At 36.4% G+C, this 27814-nt stretch overlaps 1 protein-coding gene across 1 annotated transcript; it reads left to right on the plus strand.

Moving 5' to 3' along the window:
• The first annotated feature begins 5375 nt into the window (after positions 1 to 5375).
• LOC149300916 (RCC1-like G exchanging factor-like protein) lies at positions 5376 to 13994 on the plus strand. Its single transcript, XM_089484630.1, has 10 exons — positions 5376 to 5430; positions 5882 to 6010; positions 6817 to 6883; positions 7820 to 7871; positions 8424 to 8508; positions 8978 to 9159; positions 9626 to 9713; positions 10413 to 10586; positions 12356 to 12441; positions 13917 to 13994. Exons 1-10 carry the CDS (start codon positions 5376 to 5378, stop codon positions 13992 to 13994), a joined length of 996 nt encoding a protein of 331 aa, XP_089340756.1.
• Positions 13995 to 27814: the final 13820 nt, after the last annotated feature.

Genomic DNA, 27814 nt, shown 5'->3' on the forward strand with positions numbered 1-27814 from the left:
AACATTCTGCTGTTAAAACGACCGGCTGGACTACAGATGCCTCTCTTCAACATTATAGCGACCTTTTAAAAACCATTATCAGGCTACCTCTACATTAAAAGAAACTTTGCAGAACATGTATATTCTAATCCTAGTACAATGTTACACGGATCATTTTAAGATTTTAAAGTAAGAACTATTGTCTCTCGGCGTAGTCGTCCATTAATTTGCATGGGAACGCCTTCTATCCAATCATAGTTGAACTTTCCTGGGTCACACCATCCAGCCAATCAGACTCTTGCATTTGTCCGCTACTGTCTTTTTCTCTCCTATAGAATACAGAGAGGTGGATTTTACGCAAGTGAGCCTCAGGACGAAGTGTACGAAATATTTTGCGTGTAAGATGAGTTTCAATAAAGTTACTACTTCAAAATGATATGAAACGATGGCGGGTTTTAAAAGAGTTACATTTTAGCACAGTCTTCTAATGGACACTGTCATATAACAATACAAGTTTTGTACCAGCCTCATTTTATGGGGATTGATCACTATTTCTTCCAACTCTGTTGAATTTATATAGTAACAATATATATATATATATATTATTGTTACTATATTGTATATATAATATATATATATATATATATTATATATACAATATAGTAACAATATACAATAATATATCAATATATATATAATTATAACAGTAATATCCATACAATATACCGTAATTCATAATATAATGTAAAAATATAACATGTTTTCACACAAATTATTTATATGTATATGTGTGTGTGTGTGTGTGTGTAAATATCTTCAAGAAATACAGATTTATTCATTATTCAGATAAACAGGTAACAAACAGGTTTAATGCTGTGAGGACAGCCGCCAAATCAACACTTCATTAGAATTTGGTCGTTTAGCGACACGTCTGTTGTTTATTGCTCTTCCTTGTTGATACGATGATTGTTATGTTGAGATATGGTTCTGGGACAGACACTTCTTCACTTCTGTGTACTAAATTGGCCAATACAAGTTACAACAATATCCGGTGGAACAGGAAGTATTAATATTGTGAAAGGGTCCAAACATTACTTCACTGAATGATGCGCACATATAATTCACCGGCGTTTTAACAAGAAGTCCAAGCGCGGTTATAGAATGCAGACTGAGCTCCGGTTGAAACCCGTTTGATGCAATATACACTGCTTTACTGCTAAAATAAGTTCCTTAATCCGCCTAACAGGCTTCGGTTCTTCAGAGAGGTGCTGCTGGGTTCATTGCTGAGTCCAGCGGCAAGGTGGGAATGCCCTGGTACATGACTGCCTGATCCGCAACAGCAGGGCTATTATTATTATCTTTTATTTATATAGCGTCAACAGTTTACACAGCGCTTAATACAATACATACATTCAAGGGGTATGACAAGACGAGAATTGATGGACAAAAAACATACTGAGTTATAGAGATGCAGCAGCCCTCTACAGTCTGACAATTTTAGCCACCGATTGGCAGCTTGAAACAACCAATCGGTATCAGGAAAGTGATTTCATGTATGTACACTGATTTCATGTATAAGCACATGGGGGGGGTCTCATTAGAACTGCTGGTAGAGCTGACTAGCAATAAATGCTTCACCAACACATCTCCTGCACAGAAAATAAAAGGGGCAAGGGACAGCACAAACAGTGATAGGGTCCACAAGCAAAGCCGAACCTTACATAGATCCAATGGGTCAATGGAACCCGGGTGGCATTTTGCCCCAAGACACGTTCAGGATAGATGTGTGGATAAAGAGAAGCGTTTCTGCAGCTCTCTTTTTCCCCGACTCTACCTGTATTATTGTGACCTCTCGTTGCACTTTTGCAAAAAAGGTCACAGGGCCACTCCTATGTTTCTCCAACTGGGGGAGAGGGTATGCCCAAGCTGATGAGTGCCACCTGGAGCGGACCGTCACCGCCTCAAAGCATAGTGAGGTCATGTAACACGAGGTTACATGACCCCACGGTTAAACACAAGGCTGCTCACAGGTAGAGGGAAATCTGAGGTTGATGGTTGAGAGAGGGTAAAGGAGGGAGTATGCATGTATGACTGTATGTACATTAGAGTGAGGGTGTAAAAGTGTTTGGTGTGAGTATGTATGTGTGTGTCAGCATGAATGTGTATGTATACGTGTGTGCATGGATGTGTTGGACACATAGCTGGGTATTAGTGGGAGGGGGTTTAAAGGAGTTTTAAACTTTATTATTACATGTAATACATGTATTTTTATTTTAAACTTAGAAACTGTGCATATTGTAAAATAAGTATATTTTATTGGCCACATCTTTCCCTTCATAAATTGCTAACAATGAAAGTTATATGAAGATCAAATCCATTATACTGAATTATCCCTTTTAGTGCTTTCAAGCAACAAACCCCGGGTTCAATTAAAGAGTTAAAAGAAAACAACACCAGAATATACTTGTTACATTTAACCCTATAGTATCAGGATTATATGAACTGTAAAGCAATCTCAAAATGAACCATAGCAGGAATCAGACAGCAGCCCTACAAAAACTACTGGGGTTTCTCACACAATCACTGTAAGCATCTCATGGTCATACCTCACTGATTATTATGAACAAAATATGAATTCCATACCCAAGAATTTCAACTTCTGTACACACAGCGCAAACAAAGTACATGCTGACACTTTCAGATCCAAAGTACTTCTTTTTAGCAATAACACATAATTCGCACCTTACAGTGTATAGGGGAGATGCAATAAGTGTGGTTGTATAATAAGTACAGTACTGATACAGGCATTACGATTCGGGTACAACAGGTATGAAAACATAAGGAACCCCAAAAGCTTACAGTCTTAAAGGACCTTTCAAAGCAATAATATGTGTATTATTATAATTATGTATACTTATATAAACAATAGATATATAATATAGTGTGTGTGTGTGTGTATATATACATATATATATTTATGAATTGTAATCGTTTGCACATTCAAATCAATATGTCCCTAAAAATGAATCTTCAGCGAATGGACAAAATTGAAAAAAGAAAAGAACCTCGTGAATAAGAGCGGAAGTTGGGCTAGACGTGTTATTGTCCCTTTAGTACATTATATTAGGTATCTTAGATCATTCGTCTGCTTTATGGTTTCTTACAGTAAAACCATCATAAGCTTGGCGTTCCCTACAAAGTGAAAAGAAAATAACCTCAAAATAACAGGCTTAGACGTTACACATGTATGCATTACGCCTCTTTTGTACTGCCTTCTGATTGGTGGAGTGCAGGACTAATGCGGCAAATCGCACGTTGCATTGTGGGAGTTGTAGTTCGGTGAATCACTTTCTGGCGTTTCGAGGTCAACAGCATGGAACAGTGCATGCCGGCGACAAGCTGCGTGTTGAGACTTCCGGCTACAAAAGTATATGGGTTGAGAACATGTGTCTCTGCGGGCGATATCTGCGTTAATGAACCATTGCTCTTCAATAAATAAGTGAGCTAATTGTTAGTTCTGTATATATCTATTTATATCTGTCTATCCATATTTATATCTATGTATATATCTATATACATACATATATGTTTATATATATGAATGTATACACACACATTTTTTTTGTTATTTTATGAAGGTTTCTGTGATTGTTATTAACCCTGTGGTGTATGTTATCTATACAGTATGTGCCCCTAGTTAAGGGAAGCCTTGTTACCCTGTATGCTTGCGAGGAACAAACAAACAGAGTCAGTAAAATAGTCACACACACTGGTACAAGAGAGGGTCCTGCTCCTGTGAGCTTACAATCTAGTGGGTGGTTGAGGGGATGTGAAACAGTAGGAGAGGACGTCTTGGATGGGGATGAGGACCGGATAATCTATAGATTTTGCTGGCTGAGAGTGTTAGTAAGAGAAGTCGTACACGGGATTGGAAAGCGGTAATGAGGGTCAAATGAATGGCGTTGTGAATATTTTTTAGCATTACCAGACCTACAAACCATTAACATGCTTTAGTATTTAGTATATGCTTTGAAGGATTTTATTACCTTTTTATACAAAAAACTCATATTAATATGAATTTCCCCAGAAACATGGCGGCTGCTTTTCGCCATACACGCCGCTGCTCGCACGTTCTGAAGTCCGCACTTGGGCATCAGCGGAGCTTGGCCTCTGCAGCAGGAAGGAGCAGCAAAGATGACGCGCTACCTGTTTTTCAGTACGCGGGAGCGAGCTCCAGAAGAAAAGGTCGTGTATTCGTATGGGGATTCTCCAACACTGGTGCATTGGGTATTCCCAGTTTTGTGGTCCCTGATACAGGAAGAAAGAAACCCAAAAAATATCAGTTAACTCCCTATAGGCTAGATATGGATGAGAAGGTATGTTACACAAAGCTGATATTTATTATTGTCGTTATTACTACTATTTGTTTTATTTTTTATAGTGCCAACAATTAACGCGGTGCGTCTTACAGTTAGGACAAAACTGAAATTGAAAGACTAAAACTGATTTAAAAAAAAAAAAATAATAATAATTTTTTAAGCCCAAAGGTGAAAATCTGTGGTAAGAGGGTAAAAGAAGGCCCTGATTGCAGTTTTACAAGCAGAATGACATTTTTTTTCTCAATGGAAATTTTCTGGGGCTTATCATGTGTTTTAAGTCCTATGGTGGTTTTTTTTTTTTTTAGGTAGTTTTTCAGATACAAAAAAGCTGCTAGAATTCCAGGATTACATGTCTTGGTGACTAGTATGTTTTATTTTTACATTTTTGGACCAAACCCCATAAATACTTTTAACAAACTCTTATTTCTGTCTACAGATTTTTTTTTAGATACATTTTTACACTAAATTGTGTTTTCTGTTGGACAACATCTAGTTATCTTGGCAGACATTCTGATTTGTTTGAAGTCTCGATGAAGGAGACTGCTTCCACTGTGTCTCGCAGAAGGACAAGCTCATCAATTTTTCTCTGGGGCATAGCAGATCCAGGTGCCCCCAACGCATTCTGCTATCAAGCTGGGCTTTGTTAAGATGTTGAACCTATATATATATATATATATATATATATATATATATATATATATATATATATATATATATATATATATATATATATATACAAAAAAAAAACTTCAATGACTTTTTCTTCAACATTTGTATCTTCTATTCTACAAATATCCCAGCAGGTGGATTACATCCCGTTCCTTTAAGACTTAATTAGCAACTGCATATATCTTTGAACATTTTCTAACAATGGAAACATGAGACTTTTTCTTATAGAAACAAAGTTTTCTCTTTAGTTTAATTTTCTTCCCCGTCTTTCAGATATCTTCAGCAGCCTGTGGCTATGGCTTCACCCTGTTGTCCTCCAGCACAAGCGATATTACAAAGGTTTGGGGAATGGGACTGAATAAGGATTCCCAAATTGGGTTTCACAGGAGTCGGAGAGATCGAAGTAAGTACTCAGCGCATTTGAACCACATACATCCCCTTCAACAGATTGTGTATCTGATGCCACAAAATGTCAAATTTAGCAGAGCTTGTTGAACGGAAACTTAACAAAAAACATTATTGGACCCCAAGCTAAATTAATTCCTATGTTCTGCATCAAAATGGAATGCAGTTAGGTTAGATCCTGAAACATTACATATTTCCAGAGAAAATGTTTCTTTTTATTTATGTTCTGTACTCACTGAATTACATTTCATTTTACAGTTCATGTTATACTCTTTAGGTTAATGATGAGAATAAAGACTAAAGAAAAAGTCATCTCCAAACTTGTTATAGTATGTTACAACTTTGTATTGAAGTTTATCGGGTCATCACCTGGAGGAAACCTCCCAACTCATGAATGGATGTTTATGTAGCTGTTTTAATACTCATAACCATGTATCTTCTTCCACAAGCTAAAGGGTACGAATACGTGCTGGAGCCTTCACCAGTTCCGCTGCCGTTGGACAAGCCACAAGAAACACGGGTACTGCAAGTGTCTTGTGGGAGAGCACACTCATTAATTCTGACCGACAAAGAAGGAGGTGATTAACAAAATAGTCATTGCATTTCTCTATCTCAATTGTTATGAGGCGGAAGTTATTTCTAGCTCTCAAACTTGATCAAATTAGTTGTAAAAAGAAATGGGATGTACTTTTTGTTTTTTCCATGGATTTTAAATAATTATTTAAGAAATGTATGTTTAGAGTATTGGTTATTTGTCCTTCCCTTGATGGTAGATATGAATGATATCCTAGTTATTTACACTATTTGCAAAAAATGTTTTTGCTTCATTTCAATATAAAAGAAAGAAAAATTAATGAATAAGTCCTACATACCTTTTTGAAATAAAAATTACCTCTAGTTAAAGAGTTAAATGAATTTCCAGCTGGGTTCTAATGTAGTTTAAAACGTATCCACTGATTCTGGGCCTTAATATACAGTTTAGTAATCGTGTGTACATATGATATGAAATTGTACGTGTGTATTATATATTACACACATATCATTTTATGCATATATAAAATGTATTTACCAACTGCGTAAAATAGTTGAAACGCTCCCTTGTTTTTTTAGCATTTGGTATGTTATCCAAAGATATATTATAGAACTAGCTCTGGAACGGCTCTATAAAAATGCTTTTAGGATAAAGTAGCAGCTTCCAAGAAAATAGCTTTTGATTATTCTCATGTCTCAAAAACCCCTTAAGATAAAGTATTGGAACACTTTACGGTGTCACAAATTGCCATGTTTAACAAAAGTCCAGTCTAACAAAAAAAAAATAATAAACCTGATTTATTGAGGAATAACGAATCAATATGTCCGTACTTAATATAAATGACTCTTTCAGTTTTCAGCTTGGGAAATAATGCTTATGGGCAATGTGCAAGAAAAATTGTTGAAGGAGAAATATACAGGTAATAACATTTAAATATGTGAAACTTAAGGGGTAACATCTGATTCTATTTCTTTCTATTTTATTTTAAGAATTAATGCTTTTTATATTTTTTTCCCTTTGGTTTTAGAATTCAAGATGTTTTTTATGTTTACATTTAATGTAATTAATGTTTGTTTATTATTTGGTATCCTGGTTGACATAAACATATACCAAATACCCACCGAAAATATATTATTACCGTATACTTATTTTTATCGGGTCTGAAATGAAGAAGCTGTGTTTTTTTTTTTTTTGTTTGTTTTTTCTTTCGTATAAATAATATTGATTTATGCTATTCTAAGAAAAGTGAAGTCTGTATTGTCTTTGTGGGGTGTGATAAAATAGCATGTGGAGTTTGTTCACTAAACTGATAGGATAGTTGTGGTTTCAGCTCCATCACTTTCTGAATGAATCACCATTCGTTGTGAAGGGCCAACACTGGCAAGTGCTTCCAGCATAATGTATAATTTATTGGGTAATTGAAACAGAAAAAAAAAAAATCTTGTTAATTTAACTATACATTCTGCAGGGCCAGCCAAGCGCTTCTTGCAGCAGAAGCTCACTAGGGTTGGCCCTATGCAAAAGAGTTATGGTGGACCTTGATTTTACCATACATTGTAAACTCTACTGTCAGCTTTCCCCTTGGTGAATAGATCCCTGTATGTCTACTGGAGCAACGGCTCCCCCCTTCATCAAATCTTACTCGTCGCCCCAGTCTGTGGGTTTGCAACAATTGTGGTGGTGGTTGAACTTTAGCTGCCTTGATGCTCAGTGATGAGTAGTCTTCTACTCCTGTAAAGTGTGTCTGTAATGTTATTTTTCTAGTATTGTTTCTTGCAGGTTAATTGCATTAAAATATATTCTTGATCCATTAAACTGAATATTCACATACTAATATCTTATTTTTTTCTTCTAGTGAAAGCCACCTAATACACAGGGTGAAGCAGCTAGACCGCAACGTGGTTCAGGTAATAGAACAGTGAGCCAGCACAGCACTATGTATCATGTATAAGCAATTATATCAGATAAGCTAGTGCCGCTCAAGTAATAATTTCCATGTTTTTTCTGTGGTCAAAAGTACTGAGACCGTTATCAATTCTCTCATTCTGCTGAATTAGAACTGTACAATGGGTGATACTTTATTTTAAAACCCTAAAAAGCAAAAACCATTATTAGGTGACCATTTTTATTTTGGGACACAGTCTAGTCAAGTTTAACGCAGTAAAATTGATTACATTTAGTAGAGTGGGAAAAACATTCACCCTATGCAAATAAAAAGAATGAATGTTTGGATAACTGTCTTTTTTTTCTTCTTCACAATCTCATAAATAAAATAACGTGCAGCTCTCACCGACTCTTATTGTTCATTTTATAGGGATATCCATTTTCAGGGCCAGTAAAAGCAACACATGATGGCGCAATTAAACATTTGAATAGGCGTATGCATACATCAGAATAAAAGCAAACGTGCTGATGAAAGGTTTAGGGCTCTTTGTAATTAATATCTTCTGCCTACACAGGTTGTGTGTGGTCAGGACCACAGTCTCTTCAGAACTGATATAGGGGATGTCTATTCCTGTGGCTGGGGCGCTGACGGACAGACGGGTTAGTTCTACATACATGTCTATGTCTGCATGTAATAGTAATATATTTACCTTCTAAACCATCCTTATCTGCATTCTGCAACCATGAAAAATTATTTTATTCCTCCAGGCCCAAGCGCATGGCATTACCATGCAACATTCAAAGTAGCCATAGAGGGACACTTTTATTTTAGGAAAGTGTGGCTAGGGGGTGCTGCATACAAAATAATAAGGTATTTTCACTGCATAATGGATTGTATAAACACATTTGCTGGTTTTAATGATGGACACATCAGCTAGTATATTTTATTGTGACATTCAGGGCTGAAGAACACACACTAATATACAGCAAGCATGTCTGATCTCATAGAAAAGATGGGCATCAAGGGAGGACAGAAGGATTTGGATGTTAATATAATTTTATTTTTTTTAGATTCAAAGACTAAAAAATAAATTTCCATTTTATTAAAAAGTCATATTAATTTTTACAGGACTTGGCCATTATGGCATCTGCAGTGTTCCCACAAAGCTAGGTGGGGATTTGTTGGGTGTGAATGTCATTCAGGTGGCTACGTACGGAGATTGCTGTCTGGCTATTTCAGAGGACGGAGACCTCTTTGGTTGGGGAAACTCGGAGTACCTTCAGCTTGCATCTGTCTCTGACACCACACAGGTAAAGTGGTTATATATACACATTGGATTCATAACCTCAATGGAAATGACCATAAAACTGGAGTTGTTGATAGAGGAGCATATATTATACCGGGAGTCATTTGATTAATATTGACTTTATTTCCAAAGCCTACGTGCCTTGTGGGTATCAGTCACATGGCTACACTTGCTACTTTGTGGTTTTATCTCTCACATCACTATTCATTATGCAGGGCCAACACTTTTCTCCAACAACAAGCTAGCCCTGTATAATTATTTTATATATATTATACAATTCAATGAGATTTTAAAGAAATCTTGCTTAAACTGTACAATATAGTGCACCAGCCATGCACTGGGGTCATGTTTCAAACATAAGTAATGAAGTTCTGATAAATAAATCAACGTGAGAAGTTTATGAATTGGGTTTGCAGAGTTTGTGCATACTTATTTGTTACATCATCTCTGTGTCGCTCTTGGTTTGCCAGGTGAATGTCCCCCGACACTTACCATTTAAGCATCTTGGTAAAGTTAAGCAAGCTGTGTGTGGAGGCACTGGATGTGCGGTTTTAAATGGTATGTGCCAAGTATTGACAAGCTTAATAATGTATTCTCTCTATCTTCTTATAATGTTTTTGTTTTGGACTGTATTACCCTAGCTATAAATATCAATTTGTTATAGATGATGGGTCATAGTGGTTTTTGGGTAGAATATGTAGGGTGGTGAGAGTTTTAAACAGTCACTTTTCCCAAGTGTTGCATTTTACAGTTCTGCATGCTAAATCCTTTTTACAGATGAGCAAAATACCTGTATCAAAACCCCACCTTATGTGTATAACATGTGGAAAGGTATCTAAACTTCCTGTTCTCAAGAATTTTCCTCCCCATTATGTCAGCTCTGCCTGACGGTTCATTTGCTGACCGTTGTTGATTTGTTCAGAAAGCATTTGTAACTATACATTATACAGCACCAGCCACGCTGTTGTTGCGGCAGAAGCTCACTAGCACCAGCTCTTCATAATGTATAGTGAAGTGAAGGATCTAAAAAGGAGATCAGGACAATTTCCAACAAAATAGGAAGTATTGCGTATTTCTGATTTGCTCCAGAGCCTCACTTTATATGTCTATAGCAAGTATATCCATGAAAATGATGAGAATTGTAGTGTAGCAAAGTTGTTGATGTTCCCCTTGAAAATGTTGGTAAAAGCTATGATCCCAAAGATTAAATGGTTGATTATTTGACCTCTGCTGAAGCCTTTTTTTCTGTGAGCCCAGGAGAAGGAAATGTCTTTGTCTGGGGTTACGGAATCCTTGGAAAAGGACCAAACGTAATGGAGGCGCAGATACCAGAGATGATCCCACCTACACTTTTTGGCATGTCAGAATTCAACCCAGATGTCAAGGTCTCCCAGATCTGCTCAGGAATGGGACACTTTGCTGCAGTGAACAGTAAGTCACCCCGTAACAAATATGAATATAATTCCCAAAACAAAACCAGGCATTGGTGCTGTACTCGACTCAAACTAAATGTATTCCATTTCAATTTTAATTGGTTACTTTCCTGCACACCAAAATGTATAGCCAGCAGAGGGCAGTGTTCCTATATGTTTGTGCCTCATAAAAACTCCCATATACATTAGTTGTTGGTTTGGTTTGCGCAATAAGTAGCTTGTGGTTGTTAAAATATGATTTGTGGTGGAAGTTGCGTTCTGTGCTTTAGAAAGCAACATCTATAAATTTAAAGTCCGAAACCTTTTTTACACAAAACAAACGTGTGTTATAAATAATCGTTAGTTGCAGCCCTAACTTTATCCAGGTTCCCAGACTTCTAAAAGTACACCTCGCCTAAGAGACTCTCCAGAGAAATAAGATGTGCTATGGGCTGATTCTATTTCTGATTGGGATTCTACTTCATTCTAGAAAGTCCTCTGCTTCTGTCATTTGTAATAGAGCACCAGAAAATGCTAGCCAAATTAACTGTGATACTTCTCGTGTACAAGCTTTGGTTGCTCATGTGTTAGATTTTTTGTTGAAAGGTTTTAAAGATTGTCAACAACCACCTACCATCAAGGTACAAGTTTCTGCTATCTGTTTTTAATTTCTTTTGGAGATCTGGCACTAGAACCTTTACTGACATTTTTTATGATGAATATTTTTAATCTCTCCATTTTTTTTGGAAACCTTTTACCTCCTTGGGACCTGAATTTGGTGTCAGAGAAGTTACGATGTTCTCATTTTGAACCGTTAAAAGATTTCTCTCAATCTACTTATCCAAAAGATCTTTATTTTTTTATTTTTTTTAATCATCTCAACTAAGCGAGCAGGAGAACTTCAGGCTTTGTCATGCAAAGCACCGCATGTTGTCTTTTCCTGGACAGATCTATCATTTGGGGTAGATCAGATTACCTTGTCGTCCTATTTCATTAGCCCTCAAAAGGACTTGGAGCTTCTAAGGCTTCTATATCTAGATGGATTAAAGATGCAAAGACTGTCATGTATTGGAAGGTCTTCCGCCTTTGTTTTTTGTTACAGCCCATTTCACAAAAGCCATGACTACCTCTTGGGCTGAACAGGCACCTGGCCATCTCTCCATACATTCTCAAAGCATAACCGGTTCAACATCTTGGCCTCTGAGGATGCTGCTTTTGGGTGTAACATTTTGCAGGCAGCCGTTAAGCATTCTAACCCACCCTAGTTCAATTTCTGCCACTTGGAGGATGGGGAGGAAAGTACAATTTTCTTATTATATTTCATTTCCCTGACTCCAAGCAGCAACACTTGATTCCCTCTCTTATTTAAGTTTCTGGGGATCAGAGGGGGTTGTGTTGCTTTATAGCCTGTAGGAGAAGTGTGTGGTTAATCTCTTTAATTTTAGATCCTATCCTGCCCAAGGGTTTCAAAATTAAAACCCAAATGTATGCTGCCGCTTGCAGTTGGTACAATACAATTTATGGTAAGATTTTTTTTCCCATATACCATTTATAGTAAATAAAACATCCATAATTCAACCTATTAGCTGTTAATTGGCTATAGAAAGTAATTTCCACCTGATCTGAGATCCATATAAAAATATCTCTATGTATTAAACATAGGTAAGATGATGTAGTACCCTAACATTTTTCTAATCAAATGTTATCAAGAACCGCACCTTGAGAGGTTGAAACATTGCTTAAACTCTGATGAAATAACTGTTTATTTACTGTAACTTTCTGTTGCAGATCGAGGAGAGCTGTTTGTGTGGGGTAAAAATATGAGAGGTTGTTTGGGCACTGGAAGACTTGAAGATCAGTATTTTCCGTGGAGAGTAAGATTGCTTTAATCAAAATATTTACTAAACAATGTTAGCCTCTATTTTAGTGAAAGGGCCCTTTGTGTTGGAAACCAATCTTAGCTGAGTCAAGGATGTTTAGTACTGGCTGCTGTTAGTGCTTTCATTACTAAAAAGATAGAAGTTTATAGAAAAACACAATTTCTACATTCAGAGTACAGATCAAGAAGCGTGTATGTATGTAATATAATTATATATATGATCTAGCATATCTGAGGTAAGTGTTTGTTACAACCAAAAAATTTTAGGACAATGCGTTATTTAAAAAGGTAAATGAGTGGTGCTAAGCAAATGTAGCATGAGCAGAAACACAGATACAGGATTATAGTTTTGGCCCTGATGTGGCAATAAATACTACAATGAGAAATAGGTCGCTGATTTCCAGAGTGTGAGCTTGTCGAATAGTGCAATCTCTTTGATCTGGGTTAAACCCTATTTTTTCTTTCTAATTCCACACATTTTTACTTTTTGGTATAGAGTGTTTCATGTTCGTGCAGTATTTGTGCTGAGATTATTTTGAAACGTTCTAGTCCAGTTGTGAGCTTCCTAACAAACATCCTGTCTAGCTTTGCCTTTCCCCTTGTGCCTTTAGATTCATCAGTGGCAGGTGTGAATATTGTTGCAATTAATTTGGGAGTTGCATCAAAATATTCATACATACATACTTTATCCTCGCTAGTACCCATAAAGACATTAAGCCAGAGGCTACATCTAGGTGAGCTTTGGATGGAAATTTTTAGCTTGGCTATACATCTTGAAGCTGTAATTGTAAGATAGCTCTGCCAAATATAAATGTGTGAAAGTTGAGTATGTACAGCGCCTTACAAAAGTATTCGCCCTCCTTTAAGTCACAGATTGTCAATTGGTTCAAGGTCTGGTCTTTGAGTAAGCCATTTCGAGACATTCAAATGTTTCCCCTTAAACCACTCAAGTGTTGCTTTAGCACCTTGGTCTTCATGCTCCCGCTTGGTGGTGCCCATTGCTCCATAGTTTTACAGAACAGGTGTCTATATACTGAGACCATGTGATAGATCATGTGACTCTTAGATTGCATAATTTAACTAATTATGTGATTTCTGAAGGTAATCGGTTGCACCAGATCTTATTTAAGGGCTTTATAGCAAAGGGGGTGACTACATATGCACACATCACTTTTCCTTTTTTTTTTTTTTTAATTATTATCTTCATTTCGCTTTAACAATTTGGACTATTTTGTGTATGTCCATTACATGAAATTCTAATAAAAATCCATTTTAATTCCAGGTTGTAATGCAACAAAATAGGAAAAATGCCAAAGGGGGGTGAATCATTTGCTAGGCACTATATGCGAACAGCATACTTAATTTTTTTCCCATTTTAATATAATTTCACCTGAAAAAGGTAGTCTTTAAAAGAAGTGGGTCGTGAGTTGCTTATTAGACAATCTAAGATTCTTTTTTGTATTTTTGCAGGTCACTGTTCCTGGAGAAGTTATTAATATTGCTTGCGGAGTAGACCATATGGTGGCCCTCGTGAAGTCACTTGTCTGAGAAAAAGGCTTGCATTATTTAATAAGATACTTTTATCCCTCCACATTTCGGTGAACTCATTAACAAATGAATGCAGAATACCAGAGTCTCATATTTTGCTAGAAGAATACAATTTGCATGTCTGAATCTCTCTCTACGATGTAAAAAGTAATGGTCCAATAACTATGAAGGCTACAGCCGAGAAGTATTATTGCAAAATGTGGGGATAAATAAATTGAGCTTCACTTCCCATTGTGAATGAGTTGGGAGATGTGTCCTGTCACAAAGGAGGAGACATGCTTGACAGTACTTATTTAGAATTTATTTATTAATGTAGTGGCATATTTTGTGTTTTAATGTGTATTTTCATGGGCACTTCTACTACATACGTATTGGGTTTTTGATTCCGCATGCAACTAGCAGAGTCAAACAAATTATTAATAGAATAAATATGGAATTTATATTTACTAGTTATGCGTGTAAATTAAAAGTTCATCCCAGAAAGAATAATTCCTAACAGTATTATCCTATATCTGATAAGAGTTAAGATTTATCCTTAACCATAACATCACCTTCACAAAAAAACCAAAAACCTGCGAATAACAAAAACCGATATGGCCTCGCAATATGCTAACCTGTTTATGGACAACCTAGAAAGGGAAAATAATACCACTGACATATCATGTCTCTGCTATATAGACAATATTTTTTCTTCTTCTGGACTGAAGGAGAGGGATTTTCACTTTCTGGTCCCCGCAATTAATATCACTGACAATAGCACAATAACTGCAACTACATATATCTCTGACCACTTTATTAGGTATACCTTGCTAGTACTGGATTGGACCCCCTTTTGCCTTCAGAGTTGCCTTCATTTTTTTGTGGCATACTTTCTACAAGGTGCTGGAAACATTTCTCAGAGATTTTGGTCCATATGGACATGATGGCATCACGCAGTTGCTGCAGATTTGTTGGCTGCACATCCATGATGCAGATCTCTCGTTCCCCTACATCCCAAAGGTGCTCTATTGGATTGAGATCTGGTGACTGTGGAGGCCATTGGAGTACAGTGAACTCATTGTCATGTTCAATGGTGACATGGTGCATTATCCTGCTGGAAGTAGTCATCTGTAGATGGGTACACAGTGGTCACAAAGGGATGGACATGGTTTGCAACAATACTCAGGTAGGTTGTCGCGTTTAAACGATGCTCAATTGGTACTTAAGGGCCCTAAGTGTGCCAAGAAAATGTCCCCCACACCATTACACCACCACAACCACTAGCCTGTATCATGTTGTTTAGGCCAAAGTCTGACCCTGCAATTTTGGTGAGCCTCTGCTAATTGTAAATTTTGGTTTCCTGTTTTTAACTGACAGGAGTGGCACCCGGTGTGGTCTTCTGCTGCTGTGGCTCATCTGCTTCAAGGTTCGACGTGTTGTGCATTCAGAGATGGTATTCTGCATACCTTGGCTGAAACGAGTGGTTATTTGAGTTACTGTTGTCTTTCTGTCATCTCAAACCAGTCTGCCCATTCTCCTCTGGCCTGTGACATCAACAAGGCATTTTCGTCCACACAACTGCCGCTCACTAGATATTTTCTCTTTTTTTGGCCCATTCTCTGTAAACCCTAGAGATCGTTGTGCGTAAAAATCTCAGTAGATCATCAGTTTCTGAAATACTCAGACCAGCCCATCTGGCACCAACAACCATGCCACGTTCAAAGTCACTTAAAGTTTTAAATGCATCAAGTCTTGACCACGTCTACATGCTTAAATGCATTGAATTGCTGCCATGTGATTGGCTGATTAGCTATTTGTGTTAACAAGCAATTGAACAGGTGTACCTAATAAAGTGGCCTGTGTATATATACATACCTACCAAAGCATCTTTTGAAGAGCAGATCAGAGACAAACATCCACCATGACTATGGGAATCCTTAATTCGTTAAGACAAATTGACAGGGATTAAAGGTTACCAGGAGAATGCAAGTGCTCACCTTCTGCCTATATTGGCTATTACCTACGATGTAATAGAATCACTTCTCTTACTGGCGCATCACCCTGCACATCTTTTCGCAAACAATCTCCACGACACACATCACAAAACGGTTAAAACGGATGGATCATTCACTTGAAAATAAAAACAGTATATTTTTACGAAATGCAATGCAAGAAATGTCCCAATATAAAACGGATGAAACCCACCAACAGTTGTACAAAATACAGAATCACCAGAGACACTCTACAGTGTATTTGTCCCTTCCCAATTTATTCTATTTAAATGTTTCAGGTCATCCAACTAATTTTAATATAAGAGGAAGGCAACATGAGTAAACACAAAAAGCTGCCTTTAAATGAAGTAAACATTTTTATTTATTGAAGTGAAAGTATTGTATTGAGTCATCAATGCGCTCTTGGAAGAATTTTGGTAGTCCGGCCACTCCTGGCAGTGTATTCTCCATTTGTAGACAATGGCTGTTGCTGTGGTTTGCTGTCCAGTAGATGGATTAAAAAAAGATAGGTTTTTTTTTTAAACTACGATCTTTTGCAATCACATCCTGTTCACAATTTCTATTTTTCTGGCTCCACTAATCCTTTCGCCATCTGTTTTTTGAATCCGCCATCCATATGTATTGTCACTTTATGTAAATCACCTACACTACATTTCTTTCAATTCATGCTGTGTGTGTTTAAGACTCCCTAGAAAGCTTATGTAACTTTATTTCTTCTGTTTGCCCAGAAAAAGGAATCAACTTTAACTAAAGATTTTCTTTTGGGCTGGTAGCCTTTTCCTTATTATGTTCAACCCAACTATGTTTTAGTTAAAAGTTACTTTTACTAGTCATCTGAGTGTAATACGCTGGTGCAGGTGTATGCTATGAAACGGCAATAGAGCCGTGCTGTGTGTTCTCCAGTGACAAAGACGCTAGTGTGTGTGTGTGTGTAAACAGCTAATGAAATATTGAGGTATTTAGGGGGGGAAAGTACTATTTAAGGTTTCTGACGATTTTTTTAAAATCTATTCAAAGAATTACAGAAATGTTATAAATATCCTGTGGTATGAGCTTCTGGAAAGCAGCAGTGGACCGTGCTCTTACGGAAGACCTCGCGTTGACAAAAACAGCATTTGGATGGAATGAAATCTCCCACTGTGTGCCATCAACTTCTGGTGACCACAAGCATTGCTGGAGAACAGCTGGGCATCTGAAACAAGTGTTAGTAATTCACAATTCACTTCAACTCCATGTGAGATTATCATTGCAGCTGTGAAATCTTACACAGCTCATTCTGTTGTCTAATACAATAAGAATTAACTTCAGGTCATCTGCTGTCCTTAAATCAGGAACTGGATCACACTAGACACACAGGTGACAATGACATTTTAGCAATAATATTCAACCACTACTGACTGTAGTCTTGTGTTATTGCATGGAACACTAGCTTGTGTGTATATATGTATGTGTGTATATATATATATATATATATATATATATATATATGTGATCTAGCCCATATTTAATGGCATTTCTTGAATAAGGTACAGCCTTTAACTAAGGTTCTAAATTCCTTTTATTAATTTTGTAGCCGATCTCTGACTTTTTCAAGCTCCATAATGTCCTTTTTAAATTGTTCAGCCCCCTTAGATCTTCTTGCCGTTACATGGAAGATCAGACTGTCTATTGTCTCAGCATAGATGGCTTCCTGTTGACCGATTATGTGTAACGGTGCCCGCCGAGAGCACTGGCACACCATCGTACAAGGAATGGCCATTCATGCAATTGGCCTTTGCTTTCTGGTAGGTGTCAGTGCTGACAGCCACCGGAAGTTCACATGAGGACAGGAGAGCCTCAGCAGGGTCTTTTTTTTCCTCCCCTTACATTACATTGCCGGCTGATTGCACGTAATGGAAAAAACAAACAAACAAAAAAATTGGCAGGTTGATCCACGATCAATGGATTGACTACAGGGACCCTCTCTCTCTCTAGGAGGCAACCCTTGCGACCGTTTGTTCCTGTCTTCTTGCACAGCATCAAAATTGTTTAGAAATTGTTCTACCTTACAGAACTGCATAAGCTTAGCCATATTCCTAGGATATCTTGTTTGAACGTATCTCTTGAGGTCATTCCACAGCATCTCTGTTTTTTATATTAAAGTAGCTCTAAAACATACCTCCAATCCCGTTTCATTGATTGGACTCCAGGTTTGCTAACTCCAGGGGTGTAACTAGAAACAACGGGGCCCTGGTGTGAAAATGCCCCCCCCTAACTTCAACAACAGGACTATGCCATCATTGCCCCCCAAGCAACCTGTCTGTGCCTTCCTTGCCCCTTGCCCCCTTCCAACATGCGACATATGTAAACACACTTCCACAAATTACACACACTCACTCATACTCACTGACACACTCCTTCTCACCCCACTTAGACATTGATAATCACAAACACCTACAAATCCATGCTCACATACAATTACACAACTATGCTCACACACACGGGTCTTTTTCTAAACAATTTTGAATTGACATGAGGAGACAAGAACTCGGGGTCGCACTGGGCCCCCTAGAGGCATGGGCCCCGTCGCAGCTGCGACCCCTGTAGTTACGCCAGTGCCCCTGACTCCAATGAGCTTTTGTTTATGTAATTAGCCTTTTTCTTGCCACTGTATCTGTTGGTGTCCTTTTGTAGAGTGGGAATGGGATATGGTAGTTTTAGAATTTATTTAATCAATGACACCTTTTTTACATATTATTTTACAGTGATCCTCATTTACTACTTTTTTCCTGCTGCATTTTTTTATAATCAGTTTTTAAATTACCCTTTATTTAATAGCCTTAGCACTCTTTTTTAAGGAGCCAGCTGAGGTAATTGAGTAAATTTGCAAAAAGCAATTACATGCATCATAACTGTACACCGATCAGGCATATCAAACAATCATTTCTAAATCTTGTTTTGTTTTTTTAGGAAATAATGATGCCAATTTCTCAATGCATTAAGCCAGTAAAATCACAAAAGAAATGTATATTTTAAACCGTACCATCAAGATTAAGGTAAATTGATACAGTTTTTCTATCATGGAAGAACAAATTAAAGAACCATATTTTACCATAGAATTTACATATTTAATATTGTTTCTTTGTGTTTATACTATTTTATTTGTGTTCAATCGTGAAATTAATGTTTACCTGTTTTCCATAAGTTAGCTGTTGCAGGATAGGGGGCATATAAGTGGCCAAAAAGAGGTCCAACCATATGGCCTATGGAATACCAGAGATCTGCCTGCTAAGGAAATTACATATATATCCTAAACCTGGAATAATTGTTTATTGCTCTTGATTTCTTGTACGTATGTATTTTTGTTTTCAAAAGTAAAACAATATCTCTTAAGCAAAGGCAATTTATAAAATGGAACTAACCTATATTGGTAGTGAGTTTGCCATGTGACAGCTAAACACTTAATCTTACCAAGTATCTATGAATGCAGCACATTTAAAGGCGAGATTTGCTATGTTTACTTCATAGGTTAACTTTTCCATGTAACTCTCGGAATCAAGAAAATATCCTCATAAAAACACTAATAATTTGGATGCTGTTAATGAGGTACCTTTGTGGTTTGTTCAGAACATCAAGATATAAACAAAAAATACTAAAGGGTTTGTTCAGAACATCGAGATATAAACAAAAAATACTAAAAGGAAATAACACAATAACAACCATATAAACAACCATATAAATACAGATATTACTGTACGGCTGAAAGACCAAGTACATACAACAACGCAAGGCCAATAGGTGGCAGCCCTCAACTGAATTTTTTTTTATTTTTTATAAAGAAACAATGGATGTCTCCTACTGAAAACCAATTGTGCAGAACCCTGTTGAGCAGAGGGAGTGATTGCATGCTAGGCAGTGTGGAGCGGGGCCCAATATATTTATATTGGCAGCAGGATCTAATATTTATATATATATATATATATATATATTGGCAGCAGGGGCTAATAGTAATATATATTGGCAGCAGGATCTAATATTTATATATATATATATATATATATATATATTGGCAGCAGGGGCTAATAGTAATATATATTGGCAGCAGGGGCTAATATTTATATATATATATATATATATATATATATATATATATATATTGGCAGCAGAGGCTAATATTTATATATCGGCAGCAGGATCTAATATTTATATATATATATATATATATATATATATATATATATATATATATATATATATATTGGCAGCAGGGTCTAATATTAATATATATCGGCAGCAGGGTCTAATATTAAAGAATGAAAACTAACGTCCAGTTCAGCTGTTATTTTGAAACCATATTTCAATCACGGTCATTACTTCAAAGAGATAAGCACATATTATGTAGTTAAAAATGCATGTCTAACGCATATATATATATATATCACCCAGGTGTGTATAGATAAATATATATATATATATATATATATATATATATATACACACACACACACCTGTGTGTGATCTCATGCGCTTCATAGTGTGTCCCTGAATGACAGAAATAAAATGTGGTCACCCTAATATACGGTAATATAAAATGTATTCTATGTTATGTTGGTGTGTTTATGTGAATCAGTGTATATGTGAGATATATATGTATGTATATATATATATATATATATATATATATATATATATATATACATATATAACATTTATTTTATGTGTATGTGATGGTGTGCATATGTGATTCAGTGTATGTATATGTATATATAATATACCCCTGTGTATGTCATCTCATCCGCTTCATAGTGTGTCCGTGAATGGCAGAAATAAAATACGATCACCCTAACAAGAAGGTGAGTAGAAAAGCATGTTAAATTGTATGAATTAATGAAAATTATTGTGGTGATTATGGTGCAATATAAGGTGAGAATGCCCAACAATGGCACCATGAAATTTAGGACTGTATTCAGTTATTTCCAGGGCTGTGCACAAGACTCATATTGTGGAACTCTGACTAAAAAAATCATATGGATTGGATATCAAGCATATTAACACTAAGATTGTATGCAGTGAGCTAATGTGGTAACAGCCCCTCTCAGTTAATGGGTTAAATGATATACCTTAGTAAATAATAGTAATTCAACAAAACCTGCAACTACAGCAAAGTCATGCAGTTTTTCAAAAGAAACTATTTAGGAAAAGATGACTAGCTGAACGGTGAAAGTGTTTCTATAAGAACTTAAAATATGCTGAACCTTTAAAAACCTAATGGTTACAAAAATAATGAATCACATGCCTATGAGGGATTCAAATATACGGACTGTTGAATTCCCACTTTCAATAGTAAGAGTCTGTAATAAATATAATTCAATTATTAATCTCCAAAGACAACAGCTGGCTCCCAACACAATGGGATTCCTCTTGAGTAAACCAGTTACAAGGAATTACACAAGGGGCAAAACCCAAATGTCCAGGAACTCCCAATACATCAAAGGGCTATGTCTCTACCAGGTGGGAACAATAAACAGGACATACAATCTACAATCTCCTACCTGTAGAAAAGCACCTTTAAATACCGGAGTCTAACATTATGAATCATTAAGGTTATGCAGTATATGATCCTGAGCTCATATTTGGTACGATACATTAGTTATGTGAGTATTTTTATATAGTATTTCTGCAGAGAACCAGACCCAAACTAGAACTCTTTTGTTTGATACTGTAATACTAATTTTGTTAGGTTTGTTAGAGCTACTGGATCAATAGGATTGATTTTTTTTTTAAAAACAGAAATGGTGCATGAATCGGATTGTTGACGGCAGGGAGTCAACATATTACTTAGACTCAGACTTCAGGAGTGAGGCTGTAGCCCACCTAATCTAATGAGGTCTTTGAAGGTGGCACAGCTCTCTCATTTACTGCAAATCCACACAAGACAGAGGGATATCATTTTAATCAGACCTGGTAGAGTCCCCAAACAATTAACAATTCACTTGGCATCCAAGTGTTAAGTTTCCTCTTGGCATATGGAACCTAAGGTTGTCTGTTCCGCCTGACTCTGTCCTATTGAAAATCAGCCCTGCAGAATGGTAACTCAATGCTAGACATCAGTGAGTTCTGTCTGTGGCAGGTCATTTTGCCAAGTACTGCTTTTATGTATTTATACTTAAAATCTTATACACTAGTGCAAATGTATGATTTAGTGTGTACCTGCTAAATGTAGAATTGAAAGGTGTCCACTTTGGGTCTTGTCTGCTTGGAAAGATGGGGACACATTAATGTTATCTAGGGACTTAAAGGTAGCGTGTGAGCTCCAACTAGATATGAACGATGAACTATTATATCTGAGCTCTTGTACAATTGACATAATTTGTATGATGTACAGTACCTGTCTCAAAATATTGATTTTTTTTAGGAGGAAAGTAAACTAAACCTGAGAAAGTCTTACCATACGTTTCCTGTTTTCCCAGTGCCGTAGGTATGATTTTTCTAGCATACAAAATGACTCTTGGGAAATAAACAAGCTTATGTTCCTATGGACAATTTTTTTATGCATTTTTTGTTATCAAGAAAGCTACAGGGGAGTTCTATTTTCTGATTTCCTGCAAGATAAAACAGTAGATCAAAATGTCTAATGAGATTTTCCAGGCAGGATTCAGCAGTATGAGAACACTGGCCAAGCCATTTGTGCATGATGTCATTGAAGAGAAGCTCTGCATGTGGTCAAGCTAAATGCAGCAAGTTCTGCAGTGTGACCTGTTTATGCAGTATGTAAAACTGTTAGGAAAGAAAAGGAAACATAAAATATAATATGGAAATAATAACTGGAAGCTAGAAAACCATTTAAGTTCCTAATTCTTAAAATGTCTACACTTGCCTGCGGAGATCTGCTGCCAACTCAGGTCAGAGTGTTACAATGACATCATCCACCATTATCTTCAAGTTTTGCCAGAGAAGTGACCTTCTCATTTCTTTGTTTGAAATAGGACAAGCTAAGGCACTGTACTGTAACCCACTTTGCCCTAACTTCTGCAGGTTGCGTGTGCCCAAAAAGACCGTTGTCCCTCGAATAATTCCCTATAACCGATTTAAATTTGTTTTAACATTTTTGTTTTCTGACACTTTGCAAATATTTGAGGATATTTTTAGGTTAAAAGGGTTGCCAGCCCTATACATTCAGGGAAATGAGAATTTAAAATAAATTCTGTATTACTAAATATCCTTCAATTTGTGCCAAATGCATTTGCACAGATACCCCGACTTTAATCATGGCTAGATCTGCTCTGAAATTTGCACTGAACATGGCTGGTGTTAAGTTTAAAGGATCAGGCAACAAGGCTGATTTTGTGTTTTTGAAAGAATAAACATAACATGACAAGTGACATGAAAACATCTATATATTTCAAACCTCCATGATTCACCTTTTCCTTTCCTAATTCTGCACATGCCCTGCAGTAAGCACTTCTTTAAAGCATAAAAACCTTTACGGTGCAATAATTTCCAATCCAGACAATAAATCACCCCAACAGCAACAGTCACAAACATTAACTTACACGGCAGGAATGTGTTTTGGTTCATAATGCATTTTAGTTGGCCTCATTGATACCTATAGAAATATGGGTGTCCATATGTGAGGGCAATAACACCACCCTCCTAATCACCTAGCCACAGTGTACAGAAGATATATTAATGCTATGGATAAGTGGGCCACAATGAATGCTTGTTGCCAAAATACATGTGATTTTGGGCCTTGGAGCAATTATACAGGAAAGACCCATACTCTGAATTTTCTGGCTTTAGCAACCTGTTTTTTTCCTCTTTTTTTTTCTCTGCTTTATGTCTACATTTTGCACATACATATAAACACGTATACACATACATACAATATACTGTATATTCACAAAGTAACACATATTGGGAAGGTTTGAAGGACCACCTTTGGTGCATGAACCACCTCTGATTCTCTGTTCCAGGCTGGACACGTGCTTACATATTGCAAACCTTTTCTGCTGTGGTCCAGATACAGGTTGTCTGACACTGGGAAATGTCCACTGTCACCTAATGTTATATGAAATGACAGCGTGTCTTCTAACCTAAGATCACATAGATTAGAAAATGTGTTTTTAATGCATTATTTAAGAGATCTATAACATTAACATTGATCAAAAATTCATGTGACATTTTAATATATATGGATTCTTTAAAAGGCGGCGAATAAAAGAATAAAAAAAGGTATATGTTGATTCAAGGTATTATATGTCCCTTTTCTTCATTGAATAGTTACTCTCTTCTGAAAGAGGTTTCAGTTAATGTAGCCAAACATGGTTAGATATGGCTCGTGCACCCCTGTAAAAACCTGGAGACTTAGGTCAGTTATCAAGTATGGCAATCACATCCCAGAAATATAATGGCATCACTAACAGCATTTTGTTTGGACAAATGCATTCTAGAGGACTAATTAAAATCAGTATTGTTTTTCATTGAATTCACTGAAAATGGATCACCGGCATGCATTGGATTCTGGGAATTTTTATTTTTATCTTGAGAATAAAGGCATGCAGGTCCTAATACATTTAGCTTATAAATGTGTATGCACGTGACGATGGTTTTATGCCCAGTAACACAAACAGTTCAATGCTCTGTAGTGAACCGATTGAATGCAAAGCTTTGCACTACTTATTGTTAATGCTAACAGGCTTCATTTTCATTCAAGGGGTAATTTCTCTGCCATCCGGGCTCTGTTCCCAAAGAGTGTCCATCTTCGGTGTGACAGCAGCATTATGTTACCCCGAGGACAGGAATCTCTGCTCATACATAACCGACACAATAAAAAAGGCCTCCTCAAAGCTGAAGGACATTGCCTCACAAAACGAAAACAGCTTAATGCAGCTACTGCTAGATTTCTAGGTCACAGCTGCTGAGTCTAATTAATATTGAGACATGAATATTGCTGCAGAATAAAATATATTCTCCTATTTCCTACTTCAGTAATCTGTGTTGAAGCTACATCAGCTCGGAGTCAGGAGCCATCACGTATTCTCTTTACAAGATGATGTAGTTCTAAATGATAATGTTATGCATTTGACGTTGATTTATGGGTCAGGGCAAAATGACTATGCACTAAAAAAGAACCAGACAAGTATTTCTGTGTAAATAATACTGAATTATAAGAAGGTGGGGATGGATGGCACAACAATAAGTGGGTCTGGGTTCTCAAAGTAGGTAACAGCATATTTATTTTCTGGTTTTTGTTATGTACATATACTGTATATGTGATTGGGTAAGCATTGCCCTTTAGATGTATTTGGACTGCAACACCCATCATGCTCAGTAATCCTGTAGATGTCAAGTATACTTGAACCCCCATATTCTTAATTAACAGGTTACTATAGCACACCTCCTACCAGTCCTATTTGGGACAATCCCTGTTTTTCAGGCGGTGGTGATCATTGACCAGTTGAGCAGAACAGATAATCCCCTTAAGTTGTAGAATTGATTTGGGTTCCAAATCATAGCTCCCACGCTAAAACCTTGTGATCTACTGAAGCAGATTGTCAATATATGACTTAATATTCCCCTATTTGGCTTCAATAGATTGCAAAATTTTCATTTTTGAACTCCCTGGCCTCATTCTAACACAGACCCCATAATGAAAGTGTCAAGCTTTGGGCACCTTAAATGTAGGTGTATATGCTGAAATAATATGAGGAAAAAATCAAGAAGGGGTGAAAGATGGTTAATTATAAAAAGGCCATTATAGGAACTTAATATTTATAATACCTTAGACTATTTAAAAAAATGTCTACTGAATGTAAAGTTTCAAGGTCAGTGGTGGTTGGCCTTTAAATTCATCCATTGTTTAATCATAATCTCACTCAAGATTATGGAAACTATAATATACAGGAGAAAATTTTAAATACTGTTGATGTATAGTAGCGAGAAAAATTGTTACGTTTCATTCTATCTGCAGATCTGTGGCTGTATCATGGAAATGTTTCAAACATAGTGTGGCTGTGTGACACGGCTCACCTATACGTATTATAGTTCTTCTTTAATATCACTTATAATAATCCTAAAGGCTGTGGAATGCACAAACAAAATCTAAAATAAGAGGAGGAAATCAGGTGGTGATTAGAAGGAAGCAGAGGTCTGAAATTACCAACAAGACTAAGAATTTGTACAGAAAAGTGTCAGACCATTATTCAATGTGACTTCTTGGAGAAACATATTATGCTTTATCATTTTTAAAGGTTACTAATCACAATATAGAATGGTATTCTAGCACATACATGTTTCATTGAGTAGGCTCTTTGATTGCTATGGTGTAACATTATGTTTGAGTTATGTGGAATATGTGGATCTACATTCATGTACCAAATACACGGGCTGCCTCTGCATTCTTTGACAGGTGTCCCATTACCATTCCATAATACTCAAGATCAGGATACTGTTTTCATGTCAGATTTGGCAAAGATTTCAAAGCATTGCTATAGTCCTCATGGCATAGACAACAACTGTAGGCTTAAGCAGCTGACTTTACAGTTGACTCGAGTGATTGAACAGTTGCCAGATCGCTCAGTGTCCGATCCATGAACCTTTATCACGTTGCATGAAAAAGTTCAATATTATCATTATCTTTTTTTCTGAACAAATGCCAAGTACTTTTCAAACATCATGGTTTACTTGGCTATTGTTAACCTTTTCACTTTGTCTTGAAATTAAAGATATTTGCCCTACATCATGGTTTACCAAGACTTATTTCATAAGCAGATTTTTTTTAAAATATTTATTATTTTGGGATCTCATCTAGGTTCCAAATATAAACTCAGATTTTCGTGAACAAACCCACATATATATATATATATATAGTTTAAACAAATATCATTAGTTGTCTCAACCTTGCAACAGCTTGAAACACTAATGCAGAACACTGTGTGTATATATATATATATATATATATATATATATATATATATATATATATATATATCCAGATGTAACCAATGAAAGACTCAGCGCAGAAGTGTTGAAAAAGTTACAATTTATTTATCACACAATAAAAAAAAAACACATTGTGGGATATAAGTTGGCCAATTAACACACTATTTTAATTTCAGTGTTTATTAAACATATCTGGGTGAGCTTTTTTCCCTCTCCTCCACTGACATCAATTTTCAGAATTTAGGTAATGAAAACAATTACTTTTTGATTATTGCAATCTCCTTATTGATATTAAATAAATATAATTTAGAACCAAAACACTAAAGTCATTGTATTTTGCCACTGTATTAAGGAGCTGTTGTTAAATTAATAACTACCTGACACATTGGGCCGAATACAAGAATTTGCACTGATTCTCCATTTGCTGTGCTAGTCACTAAACAGAATATTCGTATTAAATCAGCGATGCACAAGCCTACGTTTTCAAGGCTTAATAAGAGTCAAGTATTCCAAGACATTATCCTAACCCTTTGAGGACATGTGTATTTCGTACAATGCGACAATCAGAGTTAGACATTTGCATGAGAACGCTTAACCCTGCTGACCCTCCAATAGCTAAACATCTGCACCATAAATAACACTTATACAGTCCAAATAAGCAAGACAAGAGTACATTGGAGTCAGACACTACAGGTGTGTATCTGGTTTGTAACTGTGGAGTTTGAGATAATGCAATTATCAATAACTAAAAAATAAAAATAAAGTATCACTGATAATGAGGGGAGATGATTGATAGGTTAAGCCCAAATGAAAGGCGTACCAGGTTTAGACAAGTGCAATGCTTTCATTGACAAACCAGTTTGCATCCTCACCCCTACGGCACTCGTAGTACATATTCCCCTGCTCATA

This window comes from Sceloporus occidentalis, unplaced genomic scaffold (genome assembly GCF_023333645.1).
Source record: "Sceloporus occidentalis isolate IW3139 unplaced genomic scaffold, rSceOcc1.0.p SCAF_22, whole genome shotgun sequence".
Classification (NCBI taxonomy): Eukaryota; Metazoa; Chordata; class Lepidosauria; order Squamata; family Phrynosomatidae; genus Sceloporus; species Sceloporus occidentalis.

Bases quoted from the DNA above. Each gene is read 5' to 3' on its own strand.
- LOC149300916 (XM_089484630.1), top strand. From the start codon at position 5,376: ATGGGACTGAATAAGGATTCCCAAATTGGGTTTCACAGGAGTCGGAGA. The intron at 8,509-8,977 runs GTTAGTTCTACA...TAATTTTTACAG, and splicing joins GGGCGCTGACGGACAGACGG to GACTTGGCCATTATGGCATC. The intron at 12,442-13,916 runs GTAAGATTGCTT...GTATTTTTGCAG, and splicing joins ATCAGTATTTTCCGTGGAGA to GTCACTGTTCCTGGAGAAGT.